Source organism: Suricata suricatta, chromosome 1, assembly GCF_006229205.1.
Source record: "Suricata suricatta isolate VVHF042 chromosome 1, meerkat_22Aug2017_6uvM2_HiC, whole genome shotgun sequence".
Lineage (NCBI taxonomy): Eukaryota > Metazoa > Chordata > Mammalia > Carnivora > Herpestidae > Suricata > Suricata suricatta.
In genome coordinates this window covers 34,536,567-34,551,340 of record NC_043700.1, presented here as the reverse complement: position 1 = coordinate 34,551,340, position 14,774 = coordinate 34,536,567, and the positions used below count along the sequence as shown (strand labels likewise).

Genomic DNA, 14,774 nt, shown 5'->3' with positions numbered 1-14,774 from the left:
GCTCCCTAGGTTTAAGCCTAAAATGTACTAAACACTTAATAAAGCTTAATTATGCTTTTTGTCCCTTTCGCTGACCTCTGCATTATTTTGACATTTATATCCATTTAAAATGTGGTCATTTGGTGATTTTTAATAGTGAACAAAATTTGTCTTTCAGTTTGATTATATGGGCTCTGAAGTGGCAGGTGCAGTTGAGAAAGTTGTCCATATCTTTGGTCTTATCAACTCTGTAAGTATTTATGTTTCATATAAATATTAAACATTCCTATTAATGCCATAATTTTGTTTTATAAATAGCATTTATAATTTTATAAAATAAGTATATTTTTAACAAATATTTTTGTTCCCCGATGGATCTCATCTCCAAAAATGAGTGAATTGTATATATCAGCATTATGTATAGACATGCAATGTAATAATTATGCCTACTTAAACCTGTATGCCGTGTATCTTTTATTTTTAGATGTTTTCTCAGTTTAAAGTGACTATTAAGCTAACTTCTTTGGAGCTCTGGTCAGATCAAAATAAGATTTCAACTAATGAGGATGCTGATGAAGTATTACAAAGATTTGCGTCATGGAAAGAAAAAAGTTTATTTCAAAGGTCTCATGATATGGCATACTTATTAATGTAAGTGCATTATTTGCATTGATATAGAGTTTGTAAAACTATATGTTAGTGATCAAAATTATATGCAAAATATGTTATGGGTTATGACAAAACAACCCAAAACTTTTATGCATACTATGTTAGCAAAATGCAAAATATAAAAATCTGATAACAATGTAGGACACTTACTCCCAAAGTGGACTTTTTACCCATGGAAATGTAATAAACTTGAAAATTCACTAAGCCTTGGGATAAACATGGGGCCTCAAGGGTTTTAAAGATTTTTCTCAGAGCTAAATAATTGAAACCATCACTTTAACATTAAATAAAATACAAATTATTTAACAGAATGCAATAGTTGCATATAAAGCTGGTTAAAATTAAAACAAATCATTACAATAGTAATATGGTTACCTTCTGGTATTTGTATAATGACCTAAGGTATAGCTATATGACTATTTGTACTGTATCTCTCACAAGCCTTCATATAGATGTTTGCTTTACTAATTTGATTATTTTACATGGAAAAGCAATATAATTCAGAAGTCTTAAGCAATATGGAATACATTTATAAATCTATTGATGTGTCTTATGGCATTAAGGTCAGATCTGGGGACTCAGGAGCAACATTAATGGGACTGAAATGTGTGAGGATGCTTTCTGTATCCTATCTCTTTTTGTTAGTGAGTCTACTGCCTATTCTCTTTTCTCTCCCAGTCCTCCAATCCAACCTTTTTTTATACCCTTTAAAGGATCACTTAGTGCAAATCATGGCAGTAAACTATCCTAGCTTGTACATCTTAGAATTATATCCATCCAGTGGTGACAACAGTGAAGATTAATTTTTTGGAAGGGTAGGCACTGCTGGGTTTTGGGCTGTGTATCATATAATATCAAAGTAGACTTTAGAACTTAACTTTTAGAAACTGTGGGAGATTAACCAAATAAAAAATGATTGAAAATATTAGATTCATGTTTAATATTCAAGTTTCAAAAAGCATCTTTACTGAGGAATCCAATTCTTAAAAGGTCATTAAGTTACTAATAATTTAAAATGTGTTTATTTACAAGAAAAAATTTTGTTATTTAGTTATAGAGACCATCCTAATTATGTGGGATCAACATACCATGGAATGGCATGCAGTCCAAAGTTCGCTGTAGGAATTGCTCTGGTATGCATTTTATCTCCATCTCTTTAGTAATTATATCATATTTTGAAAGGTAATATCTACTTCAGAAAACAAAGGTACATGTAGTATATCTACCATGCTGTTTTAACACATTTTTATGAAATATCTTTTATTTGGATTTTGAAACTTAAATATTACAATTTTTAATTTTTGTGTATGTGTGGTAAAATAGAACATGAAATTTACCATCTTAGCTATTTTAAGCATATGGTTCTGTAGTGCTGAGTACGTTCCATCTTCGTGAGTCAGATCTCAAGAACTCCTCATCTTGCATAACTATAGTTTGTACCTTTTCACCAACATGGCCCCGTCTTCCAAACCCTCTAGCCTCTGGCATCTCCCATTCTATTGTCTGCTTCCGTGAGTATGACATTTTTCGGATTCCCTAAATAATGGTGAACATCTTTGTCTTCATGTGTCTGGCTTTCTTCTCTTAGTACAGTACCATCTAGGCTCATACATGTCGTTGCAAGTAGCAAGATTTCATTCATCTGATGGCTGAATTACATTCCATTATGGGTGTTTGTATGTGTGTGTATGTGTGTATGTCACATTTTATTTTTTCTATTCGTCTGTCAATGAACACCTAAGTTGTTTTCAGTACCTTGGCCATCATAAATAATGCTGTAGTGGATGTAGGAGTGCAGATATCTCTTTGAAATACTGACTTCAGTTTCCTTGAATCTGTATATGCAGAAATAGGTTTGCTGGATCATCTTTAATATTTTGAGGAACCATCATACTAATTTTGAGAATGGTTGCACCATTTTATAATTCCACCAGCAGTTCACATTATATTCATCACATCCTCACTAATACCTGTTATTTTCTGTGGTTGCTTTATTTTATAATAGCCATCCTATTGGGTATGTGATGGTATCATAATGTGGTTTTCATTTACATTTCTATGATTATTAGTAATATTAAGAATCTTTTCATATACTTTGTGGCCTTATGTATATCTTCCCTGCAGATATATCTATTCAAGTCCTTAGCCCATTTTTTTTATTGGTTTATTTGACTTTTATTTATTGTTTTTGGATTGTTTGAATTCTTCTTATTTTGGATGTTAATCTCTTGTCAGATATGATTTGCCAAATTTCCTCCATTTTGTAGGTTGCCTTTATACTTTGTTGATCATGTTCTTTGAAGCATAAAAGTTTCATGTTTGGTATAGTCCCACCTGTCCACATTTGCTTTTGTTGCCTGTGCTTTTGGTATCATATTTAAGAAATAATTGTCAAACCTAGTAAGTTTTTTTCCTGTTTTCTTTTAGAAGTGTTATAATTTTGAATCTTACATTTATATTTTTAAGCCATTTTGAGTTAATTTTTGTATGTAGTGAAATATGTGGGTCCAACTTTATTCTTTTGTATGGGATATCCAATGTTCCCATCACCATTTATTGAAAAAGTTATCTTTTCCCCATTGAGTATACTTGTTGAACAGACTTCCCTTCCCCATTGTGTCATCTTGGCACCTTTTTATAGATCACTTAACCATATGCAAGGATTTATGGTAGGCTTTTTAATTTATTCCAGTGGTATATGTGTCTGCCTATATGCCAGTACCATACTGTTTTCATTAGTATAGCTTTATAATATGTTTTGAAATCAGGAAACGTGAGTCCTTCAACTTGGTTTGTCATGGTTGTTTAGGGTCCCTTGAGATTCCATATTAATTTGAGTATTATTTTTTTCTATTTCTGCTAAGAAAAAAATAGATTTGGGATTGTGGTAGGGTTTGCACTGAATCTGAAAATTTGGGATCATAATGACGTATTAACAACCTTAAGCCTTCCAATACATGGACATGAAATAGCTTTCCCTTTATTTGTATCTTCTGTTATTTCTTCCCGCAGTATTTTGCCATGTTCAGTGTATGAGTCTTTCACCTATTGATAGGTTTACTCCTAAGTATTTTATTCTTTTTGATGCTATTATAACTGGAATTGTTTTCCTAATTTATTTTCAGATTATTCAGTGTTAATGTATAGAAACACAGTTGTGTTGATTGTGTACACTGCAGCTTTGTAGAATTTATTAGTTCTAACAGCTTCTTTTATGTGGAATCTTTTGGGTCTTCTACATATGGATCATGTCATTTGTGAATGGAGATAATTTTACTTCTTTCTTTCCAAGGTATAAAACTTTTCTTTATTTTATTGCTTAATTGCTCTGGCTAGGTATTCCTATACTATGTTAAACAGAGGTGACAAAAGTGAGCATTCCATCTAGTTCTTGATCTTAGAAGTAAAATTGTCAGGATTTCACCATTGTGTGTGACGTTAGCTGTGGGCTTTTCTACATGTCCTTGGTTATGTTGAGGTAGTTTACTTATATTCCTAGGTTATTGAGTGTTCTTAATTATTAAAAAATGTTGAATCTTGTGAAATGTATTTTCAGCATAGAGATTATCATGTGGTATTTTTTCTTCATTCTTCAAAAATGCTGTATTACATTGATAGCTATTCAAATATTAAATGATCCTCTTTCCAGAAATAAATACCACTCACTCATGGTGTAGAATTCTTTTAATATGCTATTCCTCTTAGTTTGCTAGTGTTTAACTGAGGATTGTTGCATCAGTATTCATTAAGGATATTGCTCTATAGTTTTCTCATTGAGTTTTTGTATCAGGGTAATCATAGACTGACTTCACAGCATGAGTTTGGGAGTCGTCCTCTTTAATTCTTTGGAAGCATTTGAGGAGGATTGGTATTAATTCTTTGTTTAATGTTTAATGTAGAATTTACCTGGGCTTTTCTCTGTTGGAAGTTTTTGTTTGGTTGGTTTTTTGTTTTTGTTTTTACTATTTTTACTGTTACTTCAATTTCCTTACTAGTTCTTATTTTATTTCTTCATGAGTCAGCATTTACAGATTGTATGCTTCTAGAAGTTTATCCTTTTTGTCTAGCTTATCCAATTTATTGGACTACTGTTTTTCATAGTATTCTCTTACAATTTTTTAAAGTTCTGTGCCATCACTTATAATGTCTTCTCTTTTATTTCTTTTTATTAAGTTTATTTATTTATTTTGAGAGAAAGAGAGGGCATGTGCACGAATATGCTTGTGCATGCTCATGAGTGGGGGAGGGGCAGGGAGAGAAGGAGAGAGGGTCCCAAGCAAGGTCTGCTCTGTCAGCCCAGAGCCTGAGGTAGGGCTTGATCCCATGTAAGATCATGACCTGAGTCAAAATTAAGAGTTGGATACAACCCACTGAGCCACCCAGATTCCCCCTCTTTTATTTCTTATTTTAGATATTTGAGTACTATCTCTTCTTTTCTTAGTTAATCTAGCTAACAGTATGCCAATTTTGTTGATATTTTAAAGGAACCAGCTATTTGTTTCATTGAATTTTTCTATTGTTTTTCCATTTTATCTCTGCTTTAATCTGTATTATTCATTTTTTTCTTATTTGCTAGGGTTTGTTTTTTCTAATTCCTTGAATGGTGAAGTTTTGCTGTTGACTTGAGTTTTTTTTTTTTTTAATATATGTATAGAGCTATAAGCTTGCCTCTTAGCATATCTTTTACTGGATCCTGTAAGTTTGGATATGTGTTCTCATTTCCTTTTATCTCCAGGTATTTTCTAATTGATTTTGTGGACTTATTGGTGTTTAAGAGTATGTTGTTGAAGTTTCACAGGTGTGTGGATTTTCAAGTTTTCTTTCTCTCATTAATCTCTTTTTCAATCCATTGGGATCAGAAAAGATACTTTGTATAATGTCAATATTTTTAAAGTTATTATACTTGATTTATAGTATAACAAGTAGTCTATCCCCCAGAATATTCTATGTTTACTTGAGAAAGATGTGTATTATACTCTTGTTAGGTGGGGTGTTGTGTATATCTTTATTAGGTCCAGCTGGTCTATACTGCAATCTACCTTTTGTCTGAGTTTTCTATCTATTATTAAAAGTGAAGTACTGGGGCACCTGGGCGGCTCAGTTGGCTAAGCCTCTGACTTTGGCTCAAGTCAGATCTCACATTCATGGGTTCGAACCCCGCATCAGGCTCTGTGCTAAAAGCTCAGAGCCTGGAGCCTACTTCCAGTTCTGTGTCTCCTTCTCTCTCTGCCCCTCCCCCTCTCATGCTCTATCTCTCTCTTTATCAAAAATAAATAAAACATTAAAAAATTTTTTAAGTGAGGTGCTGTAGTCTTTTGTTATTATATTTCTGTTTATCCCTTCCATTCTTTAAAAACTTGCTTCATATATTTAGGAGCTCTGATATTTGGTGCAGAAGTATAATTATTATATATTCTTAGTTAATTGACCCTGGTATCATTGTATAATATCCTTCTCTTTTAATAGTTTTTAAAAAATGTTTTTTAGTTTTTATTCTTGAGAGGGAGAGAGACAGAATGTGAGCAGGGAAGGGGTAGAGAGGAAAGAAGTCAATCCAAAGCAGGCTCCAGGCTCTGAGCTGTCAGCACAGAGCCTGATGCAGGGCTTGAACTCACAAACATTGAGGTCATGACCTGAGCTGAAGTTGATGCTTAACCAACTGAGCCCCCCAGGTGCTCTGTTTTCGTTTAATAGTTTTTGATTTAAAGTCTATTTTGTTTGATATCAGAATGACCACCCCTATTGTCTTTTGATTATAATTTGCAAGGAATCATTCTCCCTTTTTAACCTTTTAGCTTATGTAAGTCTTATATCTAAAGTGATATAGTTGGAATCCGTTTTTGAATCTTTCAACTTATCTATATAATTTTTAGGGAGTTTATTCACATTTAAATTAATTTCTTTCTTTTTTTTTTTTCTTTTTCTCACTCATCTTATTATATGCCAGGTTTGGATTTAAGACAATTTGAACAAACTTAATATTAATCTCTAACAGGAAATCACAAAATGAAGGTGCTATTCATGTCATTATGTACTAGGAAGATTTCAACTAAATATTCCATTAATATAGTTTCCTGCTATTGGAAATAGTTTCTTTTTTTTCTGGTTAGACTACTAAACATTTTATTTTTTTAATAGTTTATTGTCAAATTGGTTTCCATACAACACAGAGTGCTCTTCCCCACAAGTGCCCTCCTCCATCAACACCACCTCTTTTCCCCCCTCCCCCTTCCCCTTCAACTCTCAGTTCATTTTCAGCATTCAATAGTCTCTCAAGTTTTGCGTCCCTCTCTCTCCCTGACTCTCTTTCCCTCTTCCCCTCCCCCTGTAAACTGGTACAGCTGCTCTGGAAAATCGTGTGGAGGTTCCTCTAAAAACTACCCATAGAACTCCCTTATGACCCAGCAATAGCACTGCTAGGGATTTACACAAGAGATACAGAAATGCTGATGCATAGGAGCACATGTACCCCAATGTTCATAGCAGCAATGTCAACAATAGCCAAAACATGGAAAAAGCCTAAATGTCCATCACCTGATGAATGGATCAAGAAGATGTGGTATATATACACAATGGAGTACTACATGGCAATGAGAGGGAATGACATATGGCCATCTGTAGCAAAGTGGATGGACCTTGAGGGTGTCATGCTAAGTGAAATAAGTCAGGCAGAGAAGGACAGATACCATATGTTTGCACTCATAGATCTAACAGGAAAACAAGAGAAACCTTAATTAATTTCTTATTCAAAGGCTTACTATTGCCATTTTGTCAAATTTTTTCTCCATGTCCTATAACACATATCTGTTCCTCCCTTCTTCTCTCTAAGCCTTCCTTTATGTTCCAGTGATTTTTTTTTTTTTTGGATATGTGACATGCTTTGGTTCCCTTCTCTTCATTTTGTGTATATTGTGACTATATTTTATTTTTAATTACCATTTTAATTAATTAAAATATATTAACATTAATATGATCTATTTTAAACTGATAACAGCTTAACTTCAATTGCATACAAAAACATTACTTTTTTACATCTTTATTCCTCACTTGATGTTATTACATAGATTATAGGGTTTGTTTCTTTTTTTGGTGTTTGTCCCCAATTCTATACAATAATTAAAAGTGAACTTACTCACCAAAATTACAATAATACATGTTTCTATATTTGTCTAATATTTATTAGAGAACTTTATAATTTTCTTTTGTCTTTATATTGCTGCCTACCATACTTTATTTGCAACATGGCAGTGTCCGATCAGGCCTAGTGGTTATTAACGTTTGTTCATTACCTCAGCTTTTCTTTTCTAGAAAAGTCTCAGTGTTTTCATTATATTTTAAAATATAGTTTTGCTGGATACAATGATTTGGTTGACAGTTTCTTTCAGCATTTTGAATGTATTCATCCCAATCCCTTTTTGGCCTATAACGTTTCTGCTGATAAATCTATTGGTAATCTTATGGGATTACCCCTTATATGTGACAAGTAACTTTTGTCGTGCTTCTTTCAAGATTTTCTCCTTACCTTTGCCTTATGACAGTTTGATTATAATGGGAAATTTGTGGGTCTCTTTGTCTTTATCATAAATGGAGTTTGTTGAGCTTCTTCTGTATGTTCACTCAGATTTTTGAAGTTTGTGGACATTATTTCTCCAAATAAACTCTCTATCCCTTTTTTTTTTCTCTTTCTGAGACTCCCACAATACATGCATTGATCTGCTTGTTCATGTCGATAGATTCTTTTTTATATTATTCATTTTTTAAAATCTTTTACTCCTCTGACTGGATGATTTCAAATGATTAGTCTTCAGATCTGATTCTTTCTTCTGCCTGATTAAGTCTAATTTTGAATACCTCCAGTGGATTTTTAAGTTAATTTATTTCATTTTGCAACTCTAGGATTTCTTTTTAAAATAGCGAAAATCTCCTTGTTGACACATACACTCAGAATTTATCTAGGTATGTAAGGCTAGTTCATCATTTGAAAATCAGTTAATGTAACCAATTCCATCTTTAGGCTAAACTAGGAAATTCTTTGATGATGTCAATAGATGAGGAAAAAGAATTTGACAAATACAACACCGTTTGTGACAAAATTTTAGAAAACTATGTCTAGATGGGAACTTCCTTAACTTGAGACAGAACATCTAGAAAAAACCTATAGCTAACACCTTAATGGTGAGAAATTAAATGCTTTCCCAGTGAGATCAGGAACAAGGCAAGAATGTAACTTACCACTCCTTTTCAGCTTTGTACTGGAAGTGAAAAACACTGGTGACACCAACATGTGAGGCTATGGAGCAACAGAAACTCTCATTCATGATGATAGGCATGCAAACTGATGACAGCCTCTGTGGAAGACAGTTTGGCAATTTCTTACTCTTACTGTATGATCCAGCAGCTGTCCTCTTTGGCAATCACCCAAATAGCTCATGTACATGAATATTTATAGAAGCTTTATTCACAGTTGGCAAAAATTAGAAGGAACCAAGATATTGTTTAATAAATGAATGGATAAACAAACTGGAATAAAGAAGTATAAAGAATATTATTCAGTTATTTAAAAAGTGAGCCACAATGCCATTTGAGGACATAAGATTTCTGTGCTACTAATATCACTACTTCTCAAGTTTTAGTTTTTAAGACCAAAGAAAATGCCACTTACAAGATGTTCTAAGTATTCTGCCTTTAGAAAAAAGTTAATGTGATTTCTTCCCTAAAACTATTTCTGAAGTCAAAACTAATAGCCAAGTCAACCCTTAAGAATCTGCATAGTTTTTCTGTTGTTCACTTGAAAAGCAAGATAGTTACAGAAGCAATGCTTATTCTTTTCCATTAAAAAAATAAGATTTAAATCATAAAATATGAGATTACATTAATCTTATTTGTTATTTGTCAATGCCATGTAGACTAAGAATACTATTACTCAAAGATAACAAAATTTGCCTATTTTCCCCATATTCTTAAGAAATAATGAACTTTGGTATGCTAGTTTTTTAAACTTGTATACATTATATTTACTTGAAAAGATAAAATAGATGAAGAAACAAGTTAGACAACAGTTGTGATTTTTTTTTCTATTTAGTATCCAAAGATGATAACTTTAGAGGCATTTTCAGTTGTTATGACACAGTTGCTTGGAGTTAACCTTGGATTAACATATAATAATGACATCCTCACTTGTTACTGCCCAGGAACTGCGTGCATAATGAACACTGAAGCAATGTAAGGTTTTATTTTTGTCAAATCTATATCTTTCCTCGGGCAATGTTTGCAATATTCTTTAATGTATAATCTCTTTCAATAGGACCTGATTGGGAATATTTTTAATTAAGTTAATATGTGCTTATTTAATTCTTAAAGGTAGGGAGCACTTGATATTATAGAAAATGCGCTTAATCATTCCAGTATAGAGAGAAAGTGGATGTTGATGATGACTTTTACAAATAGTTAATAAGGTAGATAAGTCCTAAATATATTAGTCCATCATGGATAGAAAATTGAAAGTGGATGTAAGAACAAACAAAATCTAAGCAATTTATGATAGGTTCCAAGAAGAAAATGAATAGAGAAAATATGGATAGAAGAAACATTCTAATAAAGTAGTCTAAGAATAATTATGGAAATAATTATGTTGGTATCTGAAAGAGAAGGAATGAATGTGGTTAGTAAAGAGATTCTTGAAAAAGTTTCAGTGAAAGCAAGTGAACTAATAACTGGATAGCGACAAGCTTGTAAAGCTTGACAGACTGAAGTAGGGAGGTTGGGGGGGATAAAAACGTGAAGACATAGCTGGAACCATAAGGAAGGATGTTTTAGACATAAGGCAGAAGTGGCCTACAGTGAGGATAAAGAATGAGTCATGGAGAGAAGTCCAGGATGTGATATAGAAATGCAGGGAGGAGCCTGGTCATGCAGTTATGATGAGGAAATTAGGATCTTATGATAAATATAATGAAATATATTTTTAATTAGTTCATGCAGTATGGATAATAAAGTAAAATATAGAATATAGTGATATTTGGAAAATGTTGATTCTCATTAATAATCTATAGCAGTTTCTTAAGAGTGAGAGAAAAGGAGATGCCAAGAATTATGTTTAGGGGTTTGGATCAAGATGAAAATGTAAGAATACTCTGGACTCATGTCCTTCCAGCGACACAACAAATCTATAACTACATATGTAACATTTTCCTTTAAAAGTATAAAAAAAAGAGTAAGGAGTCCTACATATTGGGCAAAAGAGGAAAAAAAACTGTATCAGAGTGGATAGGGGAGGCTAAGACACAATCTTATATCTTTCTGTAATTCCCACCCCTCTCATGCCAACCCCAAATCAAGAGAAAACTGAAACCAGGAGTTTTTCCCTGAGGAATAAAAGGTTTGAGCCCTCCTTGGATACCACAACTTTTAAGATAGTAAGTGCTAATTTGGCTCTCTCCATCTGTTGTACTCTGGAATGCCAATCTCTTCCATAGAGGAGCTTTTAGAGGTGTCTGACATAACACCAAAGTGTTTGGTGGCTGCTGCCCAAAAGTCACCCCTTGATCACCTAGCTCTGGTGTCCAGGAAGGTTTGCATTCCTGGGTTTAATGGAACTGTAACAAATTATGAGATGGTTCTTGGCCAGTTACTACTTTTTGTGGTAGGGCACAGACAGCAGACTGAAACACAACCTCAGACATTCTGTGAAATAGCTTATTTGCTTGTCCTGGAACTTCTGCCCAAGGGCAGGCTTCTTGTTTGGGACACCTGTAGAGTCCTACTAAGGTGCACTCTGGAAATGGAGTGTAGTGTACGCCATTTTGTGCTCTTTCTCTAACTCACAAAAGATCCCTGGGATCTCAGGAAAGGAACTTTTATGATCATCTTGTGCCCTATGTTTTGAGAGTGCTGCACAGTATGCACCTCTATATCTCCTTGCTCTGTTGGCCAGCAAGATGTATGTTTGTAGGCCTATAGCACTGTGTATATTTTTATACTTTAAAAGCTATTGCTTGAGGGTCTGGCTTCCAATAACCCTGAATCTAGGTGCTTATTGAGATCCTCCCCTTTGGGACAATGAAAAGTCTTGGTACATCCTTATCCACCTGGAGCCAAAAACTAAAATTGGCTGTTTTGACAATCACAAGAGTTTGAGAGACAACCAAGAGTGAGGACAAGTTTGAATGGCAAGGCTCATCTCCTACATGAGGCCACCACTTCAAGACTAGAAGAGAAGACTGTTTTATCTAATGCATAACAATGGACAGAGAATAAAACAAAATCAAGATAAGGAATATGTTCCAAACAAAAGAAAGCAAAACATTAGAAAAGACTTAATGATACAGAGATCAGTAATCTAACTAATAAATTTTGTTTGAAGTAATGGTCATAAAGATGCCTACCAAACTTGGGAGAAGAATGAATGAACAAGGTGAAAACATCAACAAAGATATAAAATAGAAGAAAGCACCAAATAGAAGTCATGGAACTGAAGATTACAATAACAGATGGAAGAATACAATAACAGAACTGACAAAAAGAAATAATTTTTAAAAAGTGAAGTTAAATAAGGGAATTACTGAACAAACCCAGCAGACCAATATTTATAGAGGTCCCAGAAGGAGAGGAAAGAGTCAAAGGGACAGAAAACCAGTTAACATTTGTCACCATAAAGACTAACATAAGTCTTTTTTTTTTTGATAAGAACTTTTAATATCTAATTTCTTATCAACTTTCAAAAATGCAATACAGGGTCCCTCCACCCTGCCACTCCTGGTGTGCACCCTGGTGTCACTACAAGAGGTCCCCCTCCTTAGGCAGCCCCCCATCCTGCCAGACCTAGTGGGTTCCTTCAGCCAGCACCAGAGCCCCTCCCAAGGGCCCTACACAGGGGAGCCAGCCACTTTATCAGCCTCCAAAAGTGCCTCCAAGAGTCACAGCCAGGACTTTTGGATGAGCCAAGGGCCAGCCCTAAACACCATTGTGTCTGTAGTTGTACCTCGGTCACATATAGTGATAGCCCCACTCTCCAGGAAGTCTGCACTAGTCATTGCCTAGCCAGAACAGGAGCAGGCACACAGGCCATAGAGAGGGCAGCCCTGGAACACTAGGCTTGGCTGTCCTGGTGGGTCTGAGTCCCACAGGACCACCTGCATGAAGTCACTCCTTCAAGACCAGGAGGCATAACTGCCTAGTACATAGAAATAAATAGAAAGAAGCAAAATGAAGCACCAGAGGTGGCAAATGAAAGAACGAGACAGTAACTGAGAAAAAGAGTAAAATGGAAAGTCAATCCCTCTAGGTAAAGTTCAAAGTAATGTTATAAAGATAGTCACCAAACTGGAAGAAGAATGGATGATCACAGGGAAAACTTCAACAAATACATAGAAAATATAAAAAAGAATTAAGCTGAAGAATACAATAACTGAAATAAAAAAACACACAAGAGGGAATTGACAGCAAATTAGATGATGCACAAGAATGGATAAGCAATGTGGAAGACTGGATAATGGGATGCACCCAATCAGAGAGACAAAAAGAAAAAATAATTTTAAAAATTGAAGTTATTTTAAGGTACCTCTACAGTCACATCAAGCAGACTAGTACTTATAGGCATCCTCAGAAGGAGAAGAGAAGGAAAGGATTAGAAAATATATCTGAAGAAATAATGTCTGAAAATTCAAATCTGGTGAAAGAGACAGACATCCAAATCTAGGAAACAGAGTCTCAAATAAGATGGACCCAAAGAGAGCAATACACATTATAATCACAGTGTCAACATAAACAGAGAATCTAAAAAACATCAAGAGAAAAACGACTAGTTACGTAGAAGGAAACCTTCATGTGATTGTGAGGTGGCTTTTCAGCAAAAACTTTATAGGCCAAAAGGGAGTGACATGATATATTCACAGTGATGAAAGGAATATTTATAATAAAAAATGTGGTACCCATCAGGGTTATCACTTGAGTTGAAGGAGAGATGAGGAGCTCCTCAGATAAGCAAAACTAAATGAGTTCATCAACACCAGACAGATATCACAAGAAAAATTAAAGGATTATTTCAGTGGAAAAAGAAGAGGCCAAAACTAGAAATAAGAAAATTATGAATGAAAACAATCTACTGATAAAGGTAAATGTATAGTAAAGGCAGCAAGTCAACCCCCCATGTTTCTGATATGAGTTTTAAAGACGAATGTAGCTAGGCATCTAGACCTACAATAATCAAGTTATATACAAAATAAAATGTAAAATATGATGTCAAAAACAAAAAGCAAGGGGAGCAAAAATGTAGTATTTTGGGAATACACTTGAACTTAAGTAGGCAGCCATCAACTTAAAATAGACTGCAGTATACATAGGATGTTACATATGACTCTGATGGTAACCACAAAACAAATACCAATAATACTAAGTCACCAAATACCAACAGAAGACAGAAGAAGGAAACAGAACTACAAAACCAATAAGAAAAATCAGTAGAATGGCAATAAGTACATATCTATCAATAATTTTCATATCTAAGTGGACTAAATTCTCCAGTCAAAAGGCATAAGTTGATTAAATGGATAAATAAAGACAAAGTTCATATAGATCTAAAGACACATGGAGTGAAAGTGAAGGGATGGACAAAGATATCCCCATGCAGATGGGAAGGAGAAGAAAGTTGGGGTAGCCATACGTCTATCAGACAAAACAGACTCTCAAATAAAGACTGTAACAAGAGACAAAGAAAGGTCATTACATGATGATAAAGGGGTCAGTCCAACAAGATAATACTTGTAAATATCTATGCACTTAACATAGGGACACTTAAGTACATAAAACAAATATTAGCAGACATAATGGGAGAAATTGACAGTAATACAATAATATTAGGAGACATAAAAACCCCACTTATATCAATGGACAGATCATCCAGACAGAAAAACTTTGGCCTTAAATGGTTCATTAACCAGATGAACTTAATAGATGTATACAGAGCTTTCCATCCACAATTAGCAGAGTGCACATTCTTTTCAAGTATATATAGAACATTCTCCAGGAAAGATCATGTTAGGCCACAAAACAAGTCTCAATAAATTTAAGAAGATTTAAATTATATCAAGCATCTTTGTCAACCACAACAGTATGAAACTAGAAATCAA

General features: G+C 34.1%; 1 protein-coding gene across 8 annotated transcripts in view; it reads left to right on the top strand.

The window, feature by feature from the left end:
- LOC115289137 (A disintegrin and metallopeptidase domain 3-like) overlaps positions 1 to 14,774 on the top strand; it is an 89,444-nt gene that overhangs the window by 37,982 nt on the left and 36,688 nt on the right. For 6 of the 8 annotated variants that reach the window (XR_003907416.1, XR_003907420.1, XM_029936346.1 and 3 more), the window contains 4 exons: positions 158 to 229; positions 464 to 630; positions 1,700 to 1,781; positions 9,731 to 9,870. Coding sequence is in view for 6 of the 8 variants with exons in the window: in XM_029936346.1 (XP_029792206.1) it covers positions 158 to 229; positions 464 to 630; positions 1,700 to 1,781; positions 9,731 to 9,870 (461 nt within the window). In the remaining 2 variants the exon portion in view is untranslated. The remainder of the gene's footprint in view (positions 1 to 157; positions 230 to 463; positions 631 to 1,699; positions 1,782 to 9,730; positions 9,871 to 14,774) is intronic. The other 2 variants (XM_029936333.1, XM_029936350.1) reach the window with 2 other exon arrangements.